At 34.6% G+C, this 26516-nt stretch overlaps 1 protein-coding gene across 5 annotated transcripts in view; it reads right to left on the bottom strand.

The window, feature by feature from the left end:
- The window catches only part of LOC145668640 (uncharacterized), a 745356-nt gene that overhangs the window by 24423 nt on the left and 694417 nt on the right, over window positions 1-26516 (bottom strand). For 4 of the 5 annotated variants that reach the window (XM_081736683.1, XM_081736684.1, XM_081736685.1 and 1 more), the window contains 4 exons: window positions 10957-11166; window positions 9320-9510; window positions 4393-5012; window positions 918-2063 (listed from right to left, as the gene is read on the bottom strand). In XM_081736683.1, the coding sequence (XP_081592809.1) occupies window positions 918-2063; window positions 4393-5012; window positions 9320-9510; window positions 10957-11166 (2167 nt within the window). The remainder of the gene's footprint in view (window positions 1-917; window positions 2064-4392; window positions 5013-9319; window positions 9511-10956; window positions 11167-26516) is intronic. The other variant, XM_081736687.1, reaches the window with a different exon arrangement.

Here is a 26516-nt window from a genome sequence, read left to right as displayed (position 1 = left end):
GCAAAAAAGCCAAGAAGACCTGTCACATGCAGGCAGCTAATCCTATCATGCGAAAGATTAGGATTTTCAAATACCAGAAATGTCAGTTAAAAGAAAGAAAGAAAGAAAGAAAGAAAGAAAGAAGACAAACGGTAGGTATACTGTAATATTTAAATGATTCTATAGAAAGACAATAAATGAAGTATTGTGTGTGTACGATATTGTTTTTTAAGTTAGCAGAAACCTCTCCTATCCATTAATATAAATACTGAATTTGTTCCTGATATATTTAATCTTTCAAGCTGATTTATAGTGTGCATAAAGAATGTTGAAATAAATGTTGTCGAGAGGTAGTTTGTGCATAGAAGTACCTGAGAGACGCTGATAGCTTTGTACCTGCAAGGTTAGTTTGAAGCAGAGTTCGATTCTGTTTTTACTCGAAAATCTGTACTCCTCAAAAAAGGGGAGAATCCTCTTGATTTTCTTTTCTTAAAAATCTTCTTGCACAATCTAAGAACAAAACTATTCTCATTTGTACCATAATTTTATGTAGAAAAAAGGACTCCCTATTAAGATTACAGATTCCCAAGTAATTAAATACTTAAGGATCTTATGTAGAAAAAAGGACCGTCCCTATTAAGATTACAGATTCCCAAGTAATTAAATACTTAAGGAACTATCTTCATTATGCATAAAAATTATCTTTGATGACAACTTTCGAGGATTAAAACATACGAAGACATGCTAGAACTAAGTACACTATCTCTACCATATTCATATCCTACAAGCACACACGAGCCTTGTGTGCAATTCATTTTTTTTTTTTTTTTTTTTTTTAAATCACATGCAAAGAAACATAGCTTTAAGAAAAAGTATCAGAAAAATAGAGAAATATATTTAATAAAAGACATAGTAAATAAAAAGGAAAACGCATGCACCTGAGCTTGAATAAAGACCCCACTGTGGTTTAGCTCCAGTCGGTTCATCATCCTCCACAACCAAAGATTCCATATTCTGCCATCGGTTCATGTTAGAACCACCAAGAAAGGACAAATCAGCATTTCGGAGGCTGCTTGTACTGGGTTTCTTGGATAGGGACCCTAAATTAGGATGATCAAAACTTCCACGCACTCTCGAGCGTCGAAATGGTTCTCCTTGCGCAGTAGATGGCGGTAGTCTTGGTGTACTGTTCCCACTAACAGAACTAAAATCAGTTTCCGAGTCGTAGTACGAAACAACGTCCGAATAGGTATCAATATCTGATTGTTCAGAATTCAGCTCAATATTTGTTGTCGCGTTTGACTTTCTCGACATGTTCCAATTAACATCCGCAAGATGAGGTCTTGATCGGCGACCAATACCGCTATTATCAGGTACAGGAGGAGCTTTCCGTTTTTTGTTAGTAGACGAATTTTTCGTTTGTATTGTGTTCTCAGGTAAGACAAACACATCATCACTTGCAGGACTAATATGGTTGCTTTCGAACATCGCTAAATTTTCTTCCACATCCAAATCACTATCATCAAGATCCGGCCCACTGTAATTACTTGTTTTGCTGCTAGCTGTTTCAAATGGATTTATTTGTTTCTGTTGTGGTTGCACTGAGAGTATCGAGATCCCTGCATTGAACAAACCTTTTACACTGCCTATGCTAGATTTGCTGCTTCCCGTAGACGATCCTAACGATGACATTGAACTTCCTCGAGATTTATGAAACTGCTTTTGACTAGGAACGCTATCAGTACTTGGGTGCTTCTCTTTATACAGGGTAGAATTTGCTATTTTTTCATCATTTCCGTTACTAACATCACGAGATGATTTACTACTCCTTCTACTGCTAGGAGAATTCATTTCATAGGCACTGTCACCAGGTACGTTTGACTTTCTGGGTTTTGGAACAGGAATTTGTTTCTGCGGTAGTGGAGATTTTGAAGGTTTGTTATGGGTACTATTGTTACTACTGTTACTACTACTACAGTCCCTACTAGCCACACCAATACCAACACCAGGTGATAGAGGTTCTGCAACTACTGAAGATAGGTTAGTGCGTATTCTCGGAGCAGGCTTTGGTTTGTTGGAAGTATCTGTACACAAGAAAAACAACATTATTTCAGGAGAAATACCAAGATGCATGCACGAAAAAATTAATGTTATTAGTGTTAAAATAGATTTTGATAAGTTTCAAAATAAGATATTGTCGTAAATATGTTTCGAAATAAAAATATATCAGTATAATACTATATTTTTTTAATGTAAATATTTGAATTTATTAGGTATATGATACAAACGGCAGAGATAAATCCACAGGCTCCTAACGCTAGCGCTAGGATAGGAAAGCGGTAGGAAAGCGCTAAGATATTAAGGTATCAAATAGGAAAGTTTGAGGATATAGTAGGATTGTGAAAAATTAGGAACTATGAAGGACACAAGAATACCAAACTCCGCCACTGTTTGATATCTTTGGGAGAAATTTATCGAAATGTCGAGAGTAAATCATTAGATTTTACTATAAAAATTGTATGAGAAAAAGTGAGAGAGAGCATTTATATTTACAGAATAGTGAACTACTAGGAAGCTGTAACATTTTCTTTTATTGCGTAACTTCTACTTTACATTTAGTTATTATTATTATTTAATATGATATAATTATATATAAAACTTTGCATTTAAGATTTATTTCAACATAAATTATAAGCTAAATTTATTTTTTTCAGTATTCACACGTGTTAGAACTAATCAACTTTTTTAGTAGTCATAGTGATTCCTTCAAACAAGCTACTTTCCTTCAAACAAATTATTTTCTATATTAGGAAGAGGAGCAAAAATAACAAATTTGAGAACATAAATGAAAATGAAAATGTGCTCTTTCTTACGGGTTTTAAAGCTTTTTTTTTTTTTTTTTTTTTTTTGTTGTTTTTGTTTATGTCAAAAAAGTTGACAAAGTATGCTAGAAAATTTAAAACTCCCAGGACGCTACTACCAAATATATTTAATTAGTTTTTTTTTTTTTTTTTTAATTGTAAGACAAAAAAGAAAAGTGCGTGATAACTATTGAATTATATCTAGAGTATGATTAGAACGAAACAGACAATATACAGATATGTGTAAGTGTATGTAGAACTTACGTTTAGTATGGATAGTGTGTTAATATTTACGGCTCTTATATAGCGAACTGAGTGTGTAAAATTTAAACTTGTACAAAGCACACACACACACACTTTTACTTTTACATGTGAAATTACTCGTATTAACTTTCATTAATTAGCGGTTGGTTCACAAAAAGGAAATTGGTCACAAAATAATTTTGAAGATTAAGTGTACAGTACTAAAGAGGAAATATCGAATAAGATTAGAAGCGCACTTCTTTTAAACATTACTTAATTTCTAAGGACGGTTACGCATAAGTATTCAGATTAAATCAAAATGGCAACACTGGGAATCGAATTCAGCAATTATCTAGGTTATATTTGTTACTTTTTGCAAGAATCTTATTTGCCTCACTCAGTAAAATTCTTCTATGAACCAATGTATATATTAGTTCATAGCTTTTCCAAGTACACGTGATAGGCAAACTATGGGATTTAGAATTGCGAATGTTTTTGCATATGAATACCGAAGATTGCTTCAATTTCACAAGTACTTTCTACAAAATATCAACTACGAAAACAGCACATTAAAGCAATGATGCTACAAGAAGTACGGTAAAATAACGTAGAAAGAAGTGTCACTTGGAATAGAAAAAAAAAAAAAAATGAAAAGAAAGAAAGAAAGAAAGAAAGAAAGAAAGAAAGAAGAAAAGAGAGCGTAAACTGGGTATCGATAACTCCACTATCCAACTAGTAATGTGCATATTAGAAATTATGGTTCTTCTAGCGTAAATAGGTGCAGTGTATTCACCACCGTATAAAGAAAATATATAAATGCAATATGAAATATTTCCCCAAACTGTTTATATTGATTCACTGGTTTCTTACTAGTGTACTTTGAAACAAACTTTCTTTGATCAAAAAATAAAAAGTAAAAATTAAAAAAAAAAAAAAAAAATAATAATAATTCACAAGTTACAATACAAAAAGAAACTAAATTTTCGGAGTATATTTTCCTTATATCACAGTGGAGAGTTTTATATATATACACACACATTAACACAAATTATTACATACACAATAAAATACTTTTATACATGAATAGATGTAGATTACTTTGTGTAAGGGTAAATTTACTAATATACACATTGCATTTAAAATTTTTTAAAAAATGTATAGAAACCTAGGTGAAAGAATATGATGAGCATACTTCAAATACCAAAAAGTTAATGAGGTCTGCTCTCTAATACTTGACCCAACTCTTTAAGAAAATTATTCCACTTTTCAGTAGATCCAGCAAAGGATGGAGGGATACAGCGATTCTTACCTGTGATCAGGGACTGGCCTACACAATTACTACTGTGATTGGGAATGTTGTTAACGTTAGGAATTTCAGGAGAAGTACTACTAGAACTACTGAGCTCAATCGATTTTAGGTCAGGAGATGGGGACGACTTGTCTGCACCAAGTTCAACGTCTTCCAACTGTTCTTCAAGTTCTTCGTGAATATCGAGTTTCTTTGAGATGGCGATGTCTTCCTCGGGGTCGCCTCCTGAAGAAGTCACAGTGCTCGATGAATCGTCGCCGCCATTTTTGACAACTTCTGGTGAATTACCCACATGAGTTATGGTTTCGATTGGTGGACTCTTTGGCTTTTGTTCAACATGTGTTACAGCGATAGTTTTGTTGGTAACATCGATTGAAATCTCTTCTTGGGACTTGGAAACCTCCTGAATCTTTGGCACCGGTGGTGGGGGAGCCTTCTTTTTCTTCTGGACAGAAGAGAGTGACGTTGTGGATATACTATGAACACTGGTCAAATTACTGTTACCATTTACAGCGCCATTCCCTACGTTAGTAAGGTTGGAAAGTGACCTCGAGAAGTGATGAGGTTCTTTCTTGTTGTTGTTGGTTGACCTTTTACTTCGTGGCAATGTATCGGGCGGGCTGAAAATAAAGTAAAGAATTGTAGTTTCCGTAATGGATTATTAAAATGCACAAAAATATACACAGTAAACTTCGGCACAAATACAATTTGCCACACTTTGTTAAGATTTAAAACCACTAACCTAGAAATCCTTAATGGGATGATTATTTTCCTGGCATGATTTTAGTAATGAAGACAACAAGATTGGCAGGCCGAAATCATACCAAAAAAAATAATAATAATTCGATTTCCAAGGCATGTAAAAGGTTAATAGTTACGTTACAATTTTAATAATAATAATAATAATAATAATAATAATAATAATAATAATAATAATAATAATAATAATAATAATAATAATAATAATAATAATAATAATAATATTTGGTCTAGGAATTAATTCGTGCGGTTGGACAAGAGATGGCGCAACGAACGGAGCGTCCCACAGTTCCGTGTATCCACACATGTGTTGCAAACCCCTGTCATCGCGTATCGTTCGTAGTATAGGGCAGTGGATTAAAGCGTCAACAACACCAGTTTGTAGTTAAGTGAACATGGCGCAATTTGTGCCTGATAAAGTGTTTTTGCGGGGTGTCCTGCTGCATTACTTTAACATGCAGAAAAGTGCGACTGAAAGTCATCGTATTTTGGTGGAAGTGTATGGTGACCATGCTCTAGCTGAGCGAACGTGTCAGAAGTGGTTTGCACGGTTTAGAAGTGGTGATTTCGGCTTGGCAGACCAAGAGCGAGCTGGACAGACAAAAAAATTTCAAGACGAAGAATTGACAGCATTGCTCGAGCAGGATTCGTGTCAAACGCAGGAACAACTTGCAGCAGAATTAGGCGTTGATCAAACAACAGTCTCCAAACGCTTGAAAGTCATGGGAATGATTCAAAAGATGTCACATTGGGTTCCACATGAATTGAAAGACAGAGACGTTGAAAGACGAAAAACCATTTGCGAATTGCTGCTTCAACGACAGAGCAGAAAGGGGTTTCTGCATCGAATTATTACGGGTGATGAGAAGTGGATCCATTACGAGAACCCTAAACGAAAAAAGGCCTAGGTGAAACCAGGTGAACCAGGTCCATCACAACCAAAACGAGATATTCACTGTGCAAAGGTTATGCTGTGCATATGGTGGGATATGAAAGGTGTGGTGTACTATGAGCTGCTGCAACCGGGTGAAACTATGAATGGAGAACGTTATCGACGACAATTAATGCGTTTGAAGCAAGCTCTGGCCAGAACACGACCAGAATGGGAGAACAGACATGATAAACTTATTGTTCAACATGATAACGCTCGCCCACATGTCGCAAAACCGGTCAAAACCTATTTAGAAAATGTCGGATGGGAAGTTTTACCCCACCCGCCGTATTCACCAGACGTTGCTCCTTCGGACTACTACTTGTTCGATTGCATGAACAACGATTTGATTGGACAGCGGTTTACTTCTTCAGAAGATATCGAAACATGGGTCTCTGACTGGATCGCTTCCAAGGATGAGGACTTCTTTCGCCACGGAATCCGTACATTACCTGACAGATGGGCGAAAGTGGTGGCTAGCGATGGACAATATTTTTCTTAAGGTATTTATGTATTTTGTGTTTGTACTACAGCTTCAATGTGTGCGTACCAACCGCACGAATTAATTCCTAGACCAAATAATAATAATAATAATAATAATAATAATAACACTACTCGGAAAATGTTAATCTCGCTCGGAAAGTAGTTCAGTAGGATAACAGAAATAGAATTACACTATACGTACAAGGTACTATGTACACCGTATATATTTATAGTTTTAGCTACAACTGTCTTGTGCTCATTACATTTTCCTCTCTAAAAATTTTTCTATAAATGAAAAGTTAACTCCATATTTTTCGAGGGAACGAGTCGAGACGAAACATTTTTATTGCGCAAATGAATAACGTCTAATATTTTTATAGAAAATTTCTGCCGGATGGAGGATCCAAACTTCTACGGGGCGGTTCAATGTCTCCAGAGTTACCAGATGCCATAAAAGGTCTTAAAGAAACCACGATTTCACCCTATATTATTTGATACTGAAGTAAGTATAAAAGTACTACAAGACAAAATAAGTGTACCGAGTGTTCACGACACATCTATAAAGAATTACAATTCACTACATTTTCTAAAGAGATTTTATAATTACCCTTAAGTACATTAAACGACAACAGGAAGTCGGAAATTATATACTCATTCGCACACATGAAAACTGAATGAAGTCAAGGGAAAGACATAGTTGAGTGAAAAATTTTGAACAATACACTGGTCTATCGTTTATTATTGTTTTTTATCTTAATGCCATTGCTCATATTGGATACAGCTATCAAGAATTTTTTTTTATTACTACCCTTATATTACTCATTGGAGAATATTTGAAATTATTTAATAAGTAATTCATCATTATATAGATAGAAAAAAAAAAAAAAAAAAAAACACCCTGCTTCCCCGGCTATTGTATCTGTTAAAACCTCACACTATTTTTCGATATATCGGCCTGCGCTAGGGCCATGGACCGAATACTCTTACCGCAACCTGGAAGAAATTACTGAAACATTATGTAGTTTTTGATCTTATGATAAGGACACATCCCCTAATCCAGTTTTGTTTGTTTCCATACGTGCAAAATTTGTTTATAGGTATTAAAATGATATTCGTGTATTACCGTTAAAAGTGACAAAACACTGGCTTTTATTTCTAAAAGAAAAAGTGTATATAGTTAAAGATGTTAGTGACAGGTGAAAATTCAACTTCTACGGTCCAGTTAAAAAAGTAAGACAGAGGAAGAAAAGAAAAATGCCTAAGAAAAGTTATTTTTACATCTTAGAAGTGATTAGAAATAGCTCAAACTATCAAGTGCTAAAATATTTTTAGTGTTTTTATTATACGTAGTGTTTCCTTATTACAGGACCTAAAGCTACATAATGTCTCAATAATTTCTTCTAGTATGAGGGAGAAGTATTCGTGTCCATAGCTCCAGCGCAAGTCGAGATATTGAAGAATAATATGAACTTCTAACCGAAATATAAAAAGTACTGGAAGCAAGGCGAGTCTTTTCAAATGTTAAATATGAATCCTAGAGAAACTACATACATAATATTAATTTATTATTACATATGATTTTATTTTTTTTTTGTTTATTTTAAGGTTTAATGTCATACAAAAACTACAAATTTCAAACTATCATCGTTAACTCCTTCCACTACGATTTATTTTCTGATTTCTGATAATTAAAGTATAAGTTATAAAAGTATATTATAGATGGTTTATCATTATATAACTTTCAAAAACATCAATATAGTAACCCTACGTAATGCTACAGTAATTTAAATTTTATGACGGATGCAGCTCGTCATTGTGCGATTTGCCACCGGGAAGGCATGACGAGCTAGACTCGTCATTTCAGTGCAAGGAGTTAACTGGAAAATTATCCTAAAAGACAATCTGTATTATATTTAAGAGTCAACCATGACACCTAAGAACAAGTGAACTTGAAAACTTTATTAAGCGACAAATACATTTTGTTTCATAAATTATTCTAATACGAACAAAATTCATCCGAAACAAAAGATCATTTAATGAACGTTGTTACGGATTATTCATTTATCGAAAAACTGTTCAATTTATACAATGAAGCGAATTTACGAAGAAAAAAAAAAAAAAAAAAAAAAAAGCTGACAATATACAGAGTGACCCGAAGTCAGTTTCCTCGGTGGGAGAATAAAATTATGATACTTATAGTAAGGAAATTGCTGAAGGAAGAAAGAGAACCACGATTTATTGTACATGCTCAGTATGTTCCCTATCATATGAAATACATTCTAAGCAGCGACAATACATATACTTTTGATAAACCTTTATTTGCATTTAGATCATCAAAAGTATTTTCAATGTCTTGTAAATCATTCCCAATTTTGTGGTTTTTGCAGCGTACACGGCATTCTTAATTATACCCCATAAGGTAAAATGACAAGGTGTCCATGTTGTGTGGTGAGGCACCGTTTTGTTTCCAGATAATGGGCAGGAAGTTGTGATACATAGGATTGTTTCTGACATTATACTATCCTGTAGTATTTCATAGGATTGTTTCTGACATTACACTATCCTGTAGTATTTCAAGATAATTACTCTTCTGTTACAGTTCCTAAAATTTAAAGTCTTCCAATTACAAATGCATTTTTTTCTTAGGAAACTTTTGGGCCATCCTGTTTGTACATAGTTCCACAACCATGAGACTGAACTTGACAGTGAATACTTATTACGTTTCATTCTATAAATCTATATTCTATTACTGACCTTTCAAGAGAAGAGACTCCGTTGCTCTCTGGACTTTCGCTTAGTACAGAAGCTTCATGGTAACCGCTGCTGTCAGAGCTATTCCTCGAGTGAGAAATCAATGTGTGTCTTTCGTTGTTGGGGACAGTCAGTTCGGTCTGAGTGGTCTGCGGAGAAGTTGGTTTGTCTTCTGATGAACCAGCAGAAACAACCTACAACAACAACGAAATATTACAATACATCTAGCAAGAGAGGAAAATCATGAAGTAGAAACTGATACTTCATTATGTTATAACGTCATCAGTAACATCTTATTTCAACTTGAAAAAGCCGCACATATCTGTATTTTCCTATGTTCAAAGTTTACGCAACTTATATACATTCGCATTCCTTGCTAATCAAATAAAAACAGGATGTATATTACAACCATTTTTGTTTTAATATATTGATCTATTTTAAGAATTTACCAAGCCCTAAAATGTAATGCATAGATAATTTACAGAGTTTGCATTAGACAAGTTCAAATACATTTATTCAACGCTAGTTTCATTCTATCTTACTCTCCAGACTTCTTATTACAAGACACCAGGTGATATGGTGCTGCAAAGTAGGATAATACATACAAGAAAAACATACACACAGTACAATCTTTGTAAAATGAAACAATTTGTGATTTATTAACAGGATATGTGCAAAATACACATTAAGTTCTGTACAGTCTGTATTTCGAGAAGATGAAAATAAATTACAAAATACAATTGGTACCAAATTTCAGTATTTGATTACAAACGGGTTTCTTTTATTATTATTTTTTTTAATCCTCATTATTTACTAGTTAATAACATTTTACCACAATTTAACACAAAATCTTATCTTTCCAATTCGGTTCGTAAATGCAACTATAAAACATCAGCCAGCAAGACGTTACAAAACAGCTTTACATGTAAACAAACAGAACAAGAGGAACTGCCTCGGCATTAATGTAATGCATTTTTGGATGTCGTCAGTGTTCATAATGTAGTTGCATATGTATAGTTTTCCTCCGAAGTGAAAAATTCCTGAGCGCGATATTTTTGCAATGGTAAAATTTTCTTGATGGAATAAAGCATACCGAAATCTAGCACTTTTTGATCTGAACTCTTGTTTGACTAGAGACTTAACAACGTTAACTAGTCATATTTCTTTGTTCGCATTACTATGGTAAAATTCTGACACTGGAATCAAAAGCAAAATTGTTAAATTTATGCAAAAATTAAGGAACATTTTTCTTAAATAAATAAGTAAGTAAATTACTTATTACCACCATTACTTATCACCATTACTTTCTTTCTGAAGACCCTGTTATCTTTAAAAAGGGACGTAAATATATTTTAATATGTATTTTTCTGCAAATGAATTCCAGAAATATTGTATTTCCAGGAGGAATTTAATTCTTTTTTCTCGCTCAGCACATGCTGAACATCAGCTTCCAATAGATTCGTAGAACACAGGAACGAAAATTCCTTGATTTCCTTTATTGGTATCATTTGCCATGTTTCTATACAGTAGCCCCCCCCCCCCCTCACCTTTCCGCCCGAAAAAGAAAAGTTAACTCCATGTTTCTCTTCTTGGGTCTAAATTATAGACCAATAAAAATGTAGTTAGGATTGAATACTTACAATCTCCTGGCCGTTCAATGGAGGAGGTTTAGGAGCTCTTCTCTTTCTATGTCTGGGAGGCGGTTGTTGTTGTTGCATGACAACAGGGGTAGGCGCTGGCAGAGGCGGTGACACAGATCGTCCTAGACTCTCATCGGAGCGAGCGGGTGAGATGCCTCTGCTGCTGCGACCGCCTAAGCTATCACTACTGATGCTACCCTCACCCATGCTCTGTGGAAGAACAAGAGACATTGTGCCAGAATGTACAAAGAAATTTGCGATTGGAACATGCTCACCTAACATCAAGACATGTTTAAATCCACTAAAACAGGGAGAATAAGAAAGAAGAATAAATAGCAATTCACCAGTAAGTAGTGCTAAGTATTGTATTATGTACAATGAAATTCAATGGTGTTACACTTGTCTCCAAATTTTCCCCAAGTTTTGAAAGTGCATGAGTTAGTGTGTTTATTAATTTGCACCTCATTCATAATGAAATCTTTATATATATTAGTCATTGTTAAAATCAAGTGAACATTTTCTTAACTTACAAAAGTGATCAAGTTACCGAAAATAATACGAAGTGCTCTCTTTGACAGCAAATTTCAGTAATACAAAAATTAAAATGCAGAACTTTAATTCTCACAGGTACAGAAACTTATACCCTAAAATATTCTAAAGTATTCCTGATTATGTAAGAAACAATGCTATAGGTGAAATTCAGTGCATTGTTTCTATCGGAAAACAATCTCGTAGAGTACCTAGTAGCCAAGATAGATCCATCTTGAGTAAAAGTTCACTAAAATTCTCTTGTCTATGTATATGTATTTGATAATCTTGGTCAAATTTCTTTCGCTAATATCCTCTAAGCGAGTTAGAGCAATGAATAAATACTAGAAAACAACTCTTATCACTCTCAAAATATTTCAAACTTAAATTCGAGGGAGAAAACAAAAAATAACCGAAATCAATATTTTATTATATATATGTATATATTAGAAAAAAGTAGACATGAAACAATGGAAAACAGATTCCACTCTTATCAACACGTTATCCTAATAGTTTGTGCATCTAATTAATAATAAAAAGGCACGCTAGCCTACCTGCGATAACGTTTGCTACGCAACACAATGCTATGTATGACAGTGTCTTTGAATAATTGCGTATGGTAGTGAGACTTCGATATCTCGAAGCTGAAGGAAATATATAAAAATTCGAGTTATCAAATTTTTCGAGTTATCAAAGTGTCTTCAACAAAAATTCGAGATACTGGGGTTTCGCGTTCCTCATTAAAAGTGACTATATAATCTCTATAAAACGAAGTTTTATTCATTTAACTTCTATAATTCGAGGTTGTGAAAGTTCCAAAGAAGAAGGATTATTGACCTAGAAACAGGTTAAGGGCTTTTATGTCTAAACATGAGTAAAACAATTACAGTACCCATTAGTAACAATGACAATTACGTTACGATATAATAGTTATAGCTTCGAGTTATCGAGGTTACATCAAGAGATATTCGATTTATGGAGGTAAACTTCGACTTATAGAGGTTCGCAGATACGAAAGTTTTTAAGTATGATTATGGAACCCTTAAAATTCGACTTATCGACTTTGTAATTTTTAAAACATTCGATTTACATAGATTATTTTAGCGTTATGGAGAGTTCAAGGAAATGTGAAAAAAGTTAACTTATCAAGGAATTCGAGTTATCGAGTTCCAACTGTATTAGAGTTTTTAAATAGTACGATTTTAACCTACTCGTATAGTGTAGAGTGGGACGAAAAGTCTTGAACAACTAGTCATTTATAAAACACCATCTTTCATCTAGAGCCATTAGAATCATTAGGTATAGAGACAGATTAACCTACAGAATTAAACAGCCCTTACATGTAATAATTATATGAATTCCTTTGTGTTAAGGTTTATAAATATAATGAAAACATGTTAACAAGTGTTTGCACAGCATTTATATCGACTCGCATAAGTCTTTTACTTAGTGAAATTAAGAAAGACACGATATTATTATATTTTCGTAACTTGCTAAATTTACCATATGATGTTAGCGTTTTCATAATATTGTCACCTTACGCTCTCTCTCTTTTTTTTTTTTTTTTTTTTCTAGTGTAAGATCCAACTATAAGCATTGTGTACGTAAATCATGGTTTTCATCTATATTCTAGACACGTAGGGCAACTTGATCAGGTGGAAGATTACTGAAGAGTAAAGAAAAGTGTCCCAATACTATTGGTCAGAGGGTTTGAAGTAAATCTTATTGATAGTTATCTGCAAGCTTGTTGACTTGATAACTGGAGCCAAAGCAACACTAAGATGATGTCTCAGTTTAAAATATGGAAGACAACTGTACAGTATATTAACCTATAGAGTCAATCTAGAAAAAAAATAACATATTTCAAGCAAAATTAGGTTAATAGCAAAAAGAGCCAAAATATAACTTAATCCACTGCAAATAAAAATATTTAAGTAATAATTAAAATTATAAATTAAACGTAAAGGTTCATAAACCTAGATTTTATTTTTGAAAAGAAAAATACACATTTTTGAATTGAATTTATATAATCAATGAACTTTTTTTTTTCAAAGTAAAATCAATCTATCTTCTTATCTACTAACACTAATCTATATAAATAAAAATGAAAGGGATTATATGTTTGTGGCTTAATAACTCTTGAACTACCCGATCAAATGTTCAATATAGATGAGGTTCGGGCCTGGGATGGTTTTTCTCATTTTACTTTGACGGTGCAACTTAGCGGAGGAGGGAGGAGATATATAAAAATGATCGAAAATGACTGATATTAGTGTCGAATTCATAGTTTTCAGTGTCGCTGAGATGAACAGTGACACTTTCAATGCCGTTCAAAACCAAATTCAGCCCACAATAGTAATATTTAATCTCAATTTTTATTTATACACATTACTTATTATTTTCTGATTTTTTTTATTACATTTTCTTTGTTTCTATAGGTTTAAATTCTTCTTTTAACGCAGCGAAGCGGGTAATTGACGTTAGTCTTTTATAACTCCGAGAAATCTCAATTTGCATTAATCGAGCCCTGTGTTTAAAAGACTGGCCTTTTTCTGTTGTAACTAGTCGAACAGTACTATCAATAAAAAAAATGAATGAGTTATCGCTAACTCTTCAAAAACATGCAGACATTGTTCAAGGACCATAACATGTTCATTTGAAGCAGGCATGCGAACGACGAAACGGAAACATTTAAAGAAAGGAAAAAGTATATATATATATTTCTGGTTAAACAAGAAACTACAGAGTAACGAAAATTAAGATATAGATCGACCGTATACAAATTCAGTAATGGCAAGATGACCTGATTCTTCTTTGTATGACCTGTCCATTATAAAAAAAAGCAGGACATCATTCACTAATTTGGAATGTCCAGTGCTTAACGGGACAGTAAATTATGATTACACACATTTCGCTTTTCATACGTTATTATTATTATGGTTTCCTTCCAGCACTGCACCGACCAAGTTTACTGGAGTCGGCCGTTAAAATTTTATATACATATATGGATCAGTATAATTGTTAAATGGTAATTTACGAACAAGGAAGTTCCGCAAAGAGAAAGTAAACCGCCGGAACGGAATAGTTACTCCTTCCACATCTAGCGGTGCTTCCAGGAATATATTGCCTTTCCTCCATATTTCTCAGGTCTTCCGTGAATTAGGTAAAGAAATAATGAACACTAACAAATAGTTTTATTTCTTAAAGAAGCTAACATATATTTTACAGCTACAACACTACATAATTAAGCTTTCTAATGCGAAATCTTGTTTTCCTCTACCATCAGAATGGTAGCAACTCTCTCAGTGTGTTTCTTTTTCTGAAGTTTCGCGTAGCGCAGTCGCTAACACTCGCGGCTTTAGTGCAAGTGGTCCCGGTTTCGATTCCCGGTACGGACATTCGGTCGAAAAGCTGTAAGAACTTTTTCTGATCAATTATCCAGAGTGAGTTTTTCCTGAGTTTTCCTCATTTACACCAGTCAAATCCCGGTCCCAGGCCCTTCCATGCTTTCCCATTCTCTGGATAGTGTGCTCGCCAAGGAATACCATCCCTCATACGTGACTGTAATACCCAGAACTCTGTATAAATAAACAAATAAATCTTTTACTGAAGTTTCGATAAACCTCTACGAAAATCTTATAAAAATTTCTTCTGCATACAAAGCTATTAACAGTGGCGGATCTAGCCCGGGACTGGGGGACCTAAGCCCCCTCCCCAGTTTTTTGGATGACAAATAATTTAAGCTATATATATTTGGAAGTTTACTATATACTTATGATATACCTATCATAGTCTGGGTTCTAGCTGCCCTCCCCAGTTTTTACCTTCAAGATCCACCTCTGGCTATTAAGTTTTAATTTGAAACTAGTTGACGTATCCGTTCTTCGAGTGGTTACAAAGATAAAGGAGAAACATGTTCAAGATATTCTAATATCTAGTATCTCAAAATCCTATTAAATGAACAAATAAGTAATTTCAAATCTTCTCTTATAGCTGAGAAATGCCTATGATGTCATAATTATGGATACAATAACAAGTGCGAACAAGATGTAAGAGCCAGGATAGCTCAGGCGAAGAAAGTATTTTAAGAAAAACAGAATCTTCTAACCCGAAGCACTGACATAGAACTCTAACTGCTGGCCAAGAAAACGCTGATGAAAGCATGTGTGTGTGGTGTGTGTGGCATTGTATGGATGTGAGACGAAGACTAGACGACGATGGAAAACTGAGAATGGAAGCCTTTGAAATGTGGTGCTATAGAGGGATGATGAAAATTAGGTAGGCGGACAAGGTATGAAATGAGAGAGAATTGGAAACTGTAGGAGAAGAAAGACGTATATTGAAGAATATTTGAAAAGAAGAGATAGGATAATTGGGCATATGAGGAATCTCGTCAGTAGCTATGAAGGGAATTGCAAAAGGGAAAATACTTGGAGGAAGACCGCTATTGAAATATACAACCAAATAATACAAGATGTAGGGCTACAAAGAAATGTCTGGCTCAAGATAGGGGAAGGGTATACGATATATTCATTTTAAGCGTCTCTCCAACTATGTGCCCGGAGCACGTGTCCAGCTTGTTCCCTCTATTTGGGTCCTGAGTTTAATGTGGGAACCGAAACACTATAGCGCTTAAATTTAACGGAAATCGAACCCCAGGACCTCGTGCACCAAAGCTATGCGCCCTAGCCACTAGACCGGAGAAAAGAGTTAAAACTTTTAATATTATTATTATTATTATTATTATTATTATTATTATTATTATTATTATTATTATTATTATTATTATTATTATTATTATTATTTGTAAGTTCACGTATTAAAACATACAATTGTAAGTAAAGATCATTTATCATTCAGATATCCAAGGTGTTAATTATTATTTAATTTTCTATTTGTATTTGCATTTGATAACCTAGGTATTATTTCAGATAACCTGTGATACTATGATTCGGTATACTTAATATTTTCTTATGTTAATATACATATTCAAGGTGTTGCAAAAATTTGTCAATACTTTGGGAATATATAGATCCCTCACATCAAAATAAGAAAAAAAAAATGTTTATGTGGACTTGTGGTTGGAAGTGCTCAGTTTCGTAAAGAGTGCCGAAAACGTAAAAAGAATTAACTTTAAAAAATGTCCATAGTTCACTGCTATAGGACCAATCGTAGTCGGGTCAAGATATCACTGAGGAACTAGTATGTGAACTATCCAAATAGTCATCTTTCAGAACTCCCGGTACTTGCACTATCATTTTTAGACGCTGTTTGGGAGTACTTGATTACTCTCCACCTACCTCTCTAAAACTTGATGTGCAAGTACTGGAGCATCCTAAAACATGGATATCTGGATAGTTCACATATCAGTTCCTCAGTGATGTCTTGAGCTATGATAGGTCGCATAGTTGTGGAGCTATGAACTTTTAAAGTTGGCTTATTTCACGTTTGCGACACCATGTAAATCTGACACTATCCACTTTGTTATTTCGATGTGAGAAATCTGTTCAAGATAGTAAAATGAAATCTTTGAGTTTTACGTCCCACGGTTATGCCTGTTAGGCTAAAGGAGACGGTGATGATGAGTAATGAATGAAAATGGTGGAATGAAGAAAGTGGGAGGAAACGGGAGAACCCCGAGAAAACCCACGCACACGGTGTTTGTCCACCACAAAGTTCACTTGGCGGGGGCTGGGATCGAACCCGGGACCCCTAGCACCAGAGGTGAACACACTACCACTGAGCCACCGCGGCCCCCTGTTCAAGATAGTGTGACACACTTTTGTAACACCCAGTATATAGAGTTAACTCCGTCAAACTTACAGCGTCATTTTATCAACAAAAGTTTGAAGTCTTTATATTATTATATTTTACCCACTTCGCAGTACTTAATACAGCTGTCATGCTAACACTAATACTGTTCGTAGTCCTACTTCTAAAAATGTTAGTACTAATAGTGATGAGTATAGAACAAAGAAGTGGCGTGCGAAATTCCGTGAAATTAAAATTGGCCCGATTAGCAACGCACAATTAAATCCACAAATGCGGTTTTAATTACTTACGTGACAACACAAAATTCTCCACATCTTTAACTGACACGGGCGAAGAACTTAAAAAGTGAAAAATGTGAGAGAAAATCTTGAAGTTCAAACAATTCGATGACTTCGCAAGGCCATTACTAAAAGGGAAGGAATGCTGCGTTGAGCTACAGCGACTTCTTTTTTCCCTTAAAGTAATATCGCTGGCTAAGCAACATTTACACTGTACTATAAAACAAGATAAATTACGACCATCTAACATTCTGCAAACACTGCGTCAAAGCTTATTTCTACAGTTAATAAATAGTGCGCAGCATCTCCCTTTAACTAAATTACGATATTTGTATCAAGGAGTTAACTATTGAAGTTGGCATAAAACTACTGTTTGCAGAGCAAACTTGGTTTACTGAGTATCGTAACAGAAGAGGAGTTTTACTTTTAATTATTAACGAGTTCTGTTAAAACGTTCTACGATATATTGTTTTACGAAGAAACATGCTCAAAATGGAGGGACCAAAATTGAAAAAAAAATCGCAAAATAATATATTTCTATGACTTACGGCTTCCGAGATATGGCTCTTTAAATCTCACGAAATCCGAACTTTTTGGACCTATATCTGGGGAACGGTCGCCAGTTGGCCGTGGCCACCGGTTACTATTGGTACCAAAATGTTTACCACCCTCTTAGGTATTGATCAACACCAATATGATCTCTCTATGACTTATCGTTCCGAGTAGCCAAAAAAAGTTCCGATTTCGGGAGATTCAAGGAACCATATCTCGGGAATCGTAAGTCAGAAAAATTAAATTTTGCGAATTTTTCGATTTTCAGAAACAACATATTGTAGAACGTTTAAACAGAACTCTTAAACGAAAAATGTGGAAAAAATTTAGTACTCAAGAAAATTATAAATGGATAGATATATCACAAGAATTTTTCATTGAGTATAACAATAAAGTACATAGAACAATTGGTATAAAGCCTGTACAAGCTAATAAGAAAAATTAATTCTTTTAAAGTTCGTTCTGGCAATGCTCTTAGGCATTCTCAGCTCATTTTCTTCTGTTTCCTGTATATTCGACGAGCTTCGAAATACAAAGTAGTATTTTCGGTTATATCTAGTCTACAAAGCCATTTTGATAATTTATTTATTTATTTATTTTCGAAATTGAGATATTTCTTGTCTCGCCTCGTGGGAATACAAGTACGATTCCCATTTCAAAATGGAAAAATACTTTACAAGAATATCTATTCAGATCAAGAAATAACCTAAGCTATGCTATGCTCCTCAGCACACCATGACTCATGTTTCTAGTCATGAAAAGATATTCACAGTCATTAAGAAAAGATGTCGGGTCTGCAATACACTTTATGTGGAAGAGTTGTTCCAGATAATAATTCCACTGGTTATATGCACTTAAAAGAAACCTTGCATTACAGTTTGGTGTTCATAATAACTGCGCATAAAGCATTTAAGAATAGCGTGTTCTTATATACAGTATACTCGTTTCCTTACAGATCTTCAAGTATTTAAGATAGGTGACATCTACAACATTGAACATGCTTTTGATCCAGTAACATGTTACTCGTTATGCAGACACGCACACATATACGAAATCAAAATAACTGACAAACGAAACCTAGCTCAAACTGAAGTGAGAAACACTAAACTCCAAATCAATCAGTCAACCAAAGAAGACCTTTATTTCCAGAGTTATTGGTTTTGATCATCATCCATCCATCAAAGTTAGGTTTTGGAATGACTAAAATTTTCACAAAAATTTTTTTTTTACTAATTGCTATTTAGAACAAGAATTAAGGGGAAAACCCTCTTAACCAGTGTAATGCCGTGATTCTGGGTTCGATTACGGGTGAGATAGAGGGCATATCAAATTTCTCATTAATTCACTTTCACTAATCATCCGTCTATTTTAGCATGAATTGCAATAACGGTGGAACGTTAAAAATAAATCCGTTAGGGACAAAAATACATGAAGCCCTCTCACATTTTGACCTACCTCCCTTCTGGGCAAAATTTTTCGGAAAAGGAACTGCATGGTACGAATCTGTTGAAGTAAATAATGTATTTATATAAATAAAAATGAAAGCGACTATGTTTGAGACTTAACTCTTAAACCACCTGACCGATCTCGATCAAATTTTCAACATAGATGAAAGTTCGGCCTGGAAAGTATTTTATCATTTCACTTTGACGGTGCAACTCAGAGGAGAGGATATTATATAGAAGGGGGAGATATATAAAAATGACCGAAAATGGCCGATATTAATGTCGAATCCGTAGTTTTCGGGGTTGCTGAGATGAACAGTGACACTTCCGATGCCGTTTAAATGGAAGATATTACTATTATTTTCTTATTTAACCCAGTGGAGCAGGTAATTGACGCTAGTCAATAATAGAGATTTGTTAAAATTAAGGAAGAATTCATTGCTAAAATAATTGAAGAAAAATCGATGATGAAGGAATTTATCTGCTTGTCATTAAAAATGTCTATCTTACAGATTGACAGTTGTTCTTTCTTGTTATAATCGAAGTGATTCTATCAGTCACAGAAATTCTTCATGGCCTGTACGCACTACATATTAGTTAGTACATTGGGTTTCTGTGTATCAACTGCATTTATTTTTAACTGACTAGTGAGTGTCCCTCACTAACTAACTACTCTTTAGAAGTAATATGTTAGAAGTACGTTCATGCCACAGTAAGAAGACAACAGACACGATCTGCTAATTAACAGTTCGTTGTTTTTACATATACAGTGCGAAAGTAAGTAATCTGTTCCAGCAGAAACCATCAATTATATTATAATCTTGCAACAAACTACATACGTTTTATCGCCATAAAATTAACTTTACTGATTTTCTCGAAAATTATGCATGGCAACTTATAGTCAAACATGTCATTTTGTTCACCTCAAAATGAGAGCTATTGAATGGTGTGTGTGTCATCCACACACATTATCTGGGACGTCATTCCTCCCCGCTCCTCCCGTTACATTAATAATATAGGGAGGGGGGGAATTTTAAGATTTAGATTTCTGGGCTTTTAGCATCTATGGTCATGTTAACCCGTCATGTTTTGAGGGATGACATCCCTCGGCGAGCACACTAGCCGGGGAAAGGGAAGAAAGAAGGAATTGGGGAAGGAAGCGGTCTGGGACCTATAGGTTACGTACCAACCCGGCATTTGCCTGGTGTGAATGAGAAAAACCCACGAAAACTGCATTCAGGATGGCTGGCCTGAAAAAAGCTCTTTATACTTTTTCTACCGAGTGCCCCCACCGGGAATCGAACCCGGGACCGCTCACTTAATAACAAATAATATCTGTAAATCTAGTACAAACGCAACGCCCAAAAGGCTATAAATAGTTTCCGGTCAGGTGATAACACTTTTCTTACAAAACAAGGAAATACTTTTAGATCATCATCTACTCTAGTCCTTTAACTAAGAATAGGCATTAGTAATACAATTTACGATCCAGAATGGCGTAAATGATTGTATGTATTGCCAAGTGAAGATAAAAAGCTTTGCCTTTCTAGATAATATTTTAAGTATGGCAGAAATATTGATCAATGTATAAATACTAATCACGTAAAGAATACGAATAATCCTTCATAGGGTTTGCTTTATGATATATTGTAAATGCATTTATTGCATGTACTTGCAAATTATTAAAATCTATACAATCTAATAAGTGAAATCAACGAGGGAAGTAATAAATATAATACTCCATACTCATCCAACTCTTTTGTTTACATTCACGTACAATATCCGGTATAAAAGCTGAATATGCAGAAGAAAATGTTGGAATTTCTTTCTGGTTGGCCTTTTACTTCCCTAAAGATTTGAAGAATGTGCGAGTTGTGATCTAATTTGAATATTTCTAGTAATGCGTATAACAACTCTCTCACTTAATTGACTCAAGAAGGTTACGGCCAAGCAGAATGCTTTACATACATTGTTAGCACATAAAGCTCCCTTTGTAGCTATTTCTGACTTTCTAATTCGAAATTTGATAAATCTTAATTTAAGAAATATTTAACTGATTCATTAAGGCCCCACAAAAGAAAAGGCAAACCCCGGACTACGTGTGCTAATTATTCGGCTACATAAGAGCTTAGTTTTTTTTTTCTATTACAAGCTACAGTAGTATTTTATGTAACTAACTAACTAACTCTATGGCCTATGGAACGCGGAGGGTCAATGCCGCATTCACAAAAGCTCTCCACTGACTTCTACCCTTAGCCAACTGGATCCAGTTTCTACTTCGTATTCCTATCTCTGCGAGATCCATCTTAATATTGTCCTCCCATCTGCGCCTAGGTCTTCCTAATGGTCGTTTTCCGATTAGTCTTCCAGTCAAGATTTTGAAAGAGTTTCTACTTTCCTTCATCCTACCTACATGACCCGCCCATCTAAGCCTCCTAGACTTGAAGACCCTAACAATGTTTGGTAAACCGTATGTAGTTCCTCGTTACGAAGTTTCCGCCATTCCCCATTCTCGTTCCTCTTGGGTTCGAATATTCGTCTTAGGATCTTGTTTTCAAATACTTTCAGTCTATGTTTTTCCCTCAGCGTAAGCGACCATGTTTCGCAACCATACAGAACAACAGGCATGGTTATCGTTTTATATATTTTAAGCTTTAAATTCCTCGACAGAATTCGCGACGACAAGGGATTTTGAACTGAATAATAACACGAATTCCCTGCTTTTAGTCGATATTTAATTTCTTCGTGAATATGATTTTAGTCTGTTAATATTGATCCTAGATATTTGAAAGTATCCACTTTATCAAAAGTATTATTTAATATTTTAACGCATCCATAATTTATTTATGTATACGTAATTATACTATTATATACACAGTGTAAAAAAAGTCAAAGTGAGGGTAAAATCCTAAGTGGAAGTCCGGGGAGAAATAGAGATAGATAAATAAATAAAACCTCTTCGCACTGGAATGTTTCAACAAAGAGATTATTCATTTGAACAATCATAAATTCTTAAACTATATAAGATTAGGAACATCGTTAACCACTAATTCACTTATTAATTACATGTTAATTACCGAGCGAAGTAACTCAAGTGGTAAAGCGTTGACTTCGCATTCGAGAGGTTGTAGGCTCGATTCTCGATGCCGACCATCCTGACTGGAGTTTTTCCAGGGTTTTTCTCAGTTCTACCAGGCAATAACGGGATGGTACCTACTAAACAGGCCCTGGTCGATACCTCTGAGCTGTATTTGGTGATTGTTAAATAAATAAATAAATAAATAAAATAAAGAATATGAATTACTGCAATTACTTTCAAACTTCTAATAATAGTGTCATTTTATTCACCACCAGTATGATTTTAGTGGAGGAGAACTTCCTTTAATTTCCTCCCATCCTTCCACGATTTCGCACTTGGTGAATCAGAGAATACTACTTTTGCCAGAAAGCAAGGAATAAGAAAGGATTTTTTTTAAATGCTTTCCTGAGGGGAGTAAAAAGCTTCAAGAATAGAGTATCTTATGAATTCCTGAAGTTAGGAAAATAGATCGTAATTTCATCACCAAAAATAAGTGAACACTTTCTTCAGGTTTTTAAAAATTTCCCCTCCTAATTGGGAAAAGGGAATAACATCTGTAACACTCAAAGTTTCGATTCTTTATTTAAAAAAAAGCCCAATGTGGACGATTTATTGAAGTTGGAGATGTGAAATTCGGTATATAAAGACTTCATTACAAATCAGCAGACACGTATTGTCGAATTTTCTACAATTCCATAACTAAAGGAGCAAAGGGGACAATTTATACAGTATTCAAGTCTTCGGTTTTATATTCACTAAAACGTATTCTTCCCGTACGAAGTACGAGCACATCAACTAGTCTATTATAAACCTTGAGATTATTACTATTATTTTAAGACTTTTTTCACGTATCATGGAAGCAACTTCTGACATCCGACGCGACATGCATTTTTATGTGCATCTGCTAGTTTGCCCGTTTACTTTTGTACATCTACTACTGGTTGTACTTGAAATCGGTTAAATGAGGTAAAGAGAAATGGAAATGAGATAAAGGGATAAATTCTAAATTTAAACATTCCTCGCTCGCTTCGATTAAGCATAGTACCATTAGTTATATAGGTAATCTATATATATAAAAGAGAACGTACAATTCTTTGTCCGCTCATCACGCTAATACGGCTGAACCAATTTCTTTCATTTTTGGGGGGTTATTAGGATTTGGACCCTAGATGGTTTTTATCATATCACTTTAATTTTTAATTACCAGTGTCTTGAGATAATTGACCATTCAAGTGTCCATAACGTACAAATCCTTTGTTATTAGTTCATCATAGGTAAAAATAAACGTATTTATATGCAACCCGCATGACCGTGTCACTCGGCGGGTTAACATAAATGACAGGCGATATACAGCGGAAAATAGCTTGAATCTTCTGTTTAAAATTTTTTAATTGATTTGCTTATTTTTACAGACACTTTTACAATATGCCAGCACCGGGATGACCGCAGCGAAGCGGGGCGGGTTAACATAAATGACAGGCGATATAATGTTAAGATTTACTGCAATCTTCTATGGTTTTTATCATATCACTTGAAAGCGAAAAAGTAAAAATTATCTAAGTAACAAAGTTTATTGCGTTCCGGGGTGACCGCAGCGAAGCGGGGTGAACGCTGTCATATCACTTGAAAGCGAAAAAGTAAAAATTATCTAAGTAACAAAGTTTATTGCGTTCCGGGGTGACCGCAGCGAAGCGGGGTGAACGCTGCTAGTTTAATAATATGACAGCATAATTACGGAAAATTTTTGCACTACAACGACCAGAGTGTGTTATTTTCCCAGCCTTTTTTCTTTCAAATAGTTATTCAAATAGAGTAGTTATTCCTAACTTTCCTCAACTTTGATTCCTTGAGATGAATATCAGGAGATTAACAACAATGATCTTATTTCACCCAAAACATTACTGAAATTGAATCTATACGGTGATAGCATTCGCTATCAAGAAGCAGTCAAGAAAAGTATTCTCTCTGGCTTGATTCTTACTGTAGCGATCACGAACTACATTTAAAAAATAAATACTACTTTGACACACAGTTTATACTTAGAAAATTTTCTTTAATATCATGCTTGTAAATGATAATACAACAACATGCTAAGAATTTTACCAAGTGCTATGAATATTGTTCACCTAAAAGTTACTAGATAAATTACAATGCTTTGTAACAGATCATAAAAATGCCTTTGGCTATGCGTCACGCCGTTTATTGCCATTGTGAAAAAACTTACGTACGTTCCACGCTTATTTGCCATGTATACAAAAGGAAAGACTGTTTTCATGTTCTTTTGTTATCAGATAGCTGGAAATGTTTGCACAAATTGATTAGTATTCTTTACTCATAACTTGAAAAAAAAAAAACTCTTTATACTAATCAATTCAGTTTTGTGATAAATCACTTTAAAAATAATTTTGAATAGCGTAAAAAGGTTCAAAATAGTTTTCCCAACTATCAAAAAATCATAATTCACTGAGTTCACATTTCTACAGTATACACAGAGATAACAATTATCTATTTCATTACAAGAGATCAGGTCGAAGTAATTTATTTATTTATTTATTTATTACAGTAGTTACTTCTTTTCAAGTACAAAGTGTCGGCAATTGCAAAATATCAAACTGAGATATCGATTTAGTTGTTCTAATATTTTTCTTGTTTTCGTACCAGTAACGACGCTGGAGGGGGCAAAGGGCCTGGAGCACCCGGTAGCTTTACTTGTCCTCAAGACTTAATGTAGGTCGATTAACATAAAACTATTTTCTGTACAAAAGAAATAGTAGCCCCCCCTCCCAATTTCTCTGCCCTCCGCTTACTATCCTTAAATTGAAACTGGCGTCACTGATCTGATAATAAGTAAAGGTCACCCTTTTCTCCATTCCGGACATGCCAAAGATATCCCATGGGCTGGGGATGGAGGTAAAGCTTCACATTTCCGAAACTTCAATACCACGCCAGATTGCCCCACTAGAATGAGAATAGAACGAGAAAAGTTTCTGACCACACTAGAAATCAAAACAGTCTCTCCAAGTTGGTACTAAAATTCCAAAACAAAATTTCATGAGTTTTTCTTGACCTTTTCTTTACCCAAACATAAAATTTAGTAAAATTCAAGAGTGAATTTGGATACGAATTAGGCCGAATTTTCATGGATGCGATAGAAGCCTGCTTGCGGCTTGGTAGCCTATAAAGCCGACCATACACATTTTTGGTAGTGAATTTTGACGTTTTATAGAATAAAAGTTTCCAGTTTGTACTTGTATTTGTACAGATTAAAAACAAAAAACCTTGACCCAAAAGTTAAAATTCGTTTCTTTTTCTTGACTTTCATGACCGTTTTCTGATTTCGTGACCGATAGTCAGCCCGTAGTAGGATTGCCCACGAGATAAGATACGATACGATACGATACGAGGCAACCCTTCCAATGGAGAAACATTCACTTTACGACACCTTTTTCCACACGAGACAGCTTCAACTAGACAATCGTTGGTACGTAGACGCTTTACCATTTTTTTCTTTTTTCCTTTCTTTGAAACTTCCCACTAAGGCTTATTGTTTAGGATTGAAATTATCAAAGACAAGGTAGAGATTTTTTAAAACTTCGCTTGCATCTGCGAGGAATTCATGGAAATTAACCCTTTGTGTTCCAAGTGTCATTTTCGTATGTGCGTACTGTAATACTAGTTTCATTTACTGTTAAAATACAGTCTAGATCGTTATATAGGGCATAATTTTTGTGCGCGCGTGAGGAGAGCATTCATACTACTGATAAAAACAACTATTAGGATTGTGGAACATTTGGACTGAAAAAGGGAAATTCTGAAGTGATTTTATGCTACTTCAGATTGGCAACACTAACCGGAAATCAAAGGCAAAGTTTTTCCTTTTCCGATCTCGAAATAAATCTCGACGTT

The sequence above is a fragment of the Thermobia domestica genome, chromosome 13 (genome assembly GCF_964235325.1).
Source record: "Thermobia domestica chromosome 13, izTheDome1.hap1.1, whole genome shotgun sequence".
NCBI lineage: Eukaryota > Metazoa > Arthropoda > Insecta > Zygentoma > Lepismatidae > Thermobia > Thermobia domestica.
The sequence above is the reverse complement of the archived record's forward strand: the minus strand, read 5'-3'. Positions and strand labels throughout refer to the sequence as shown.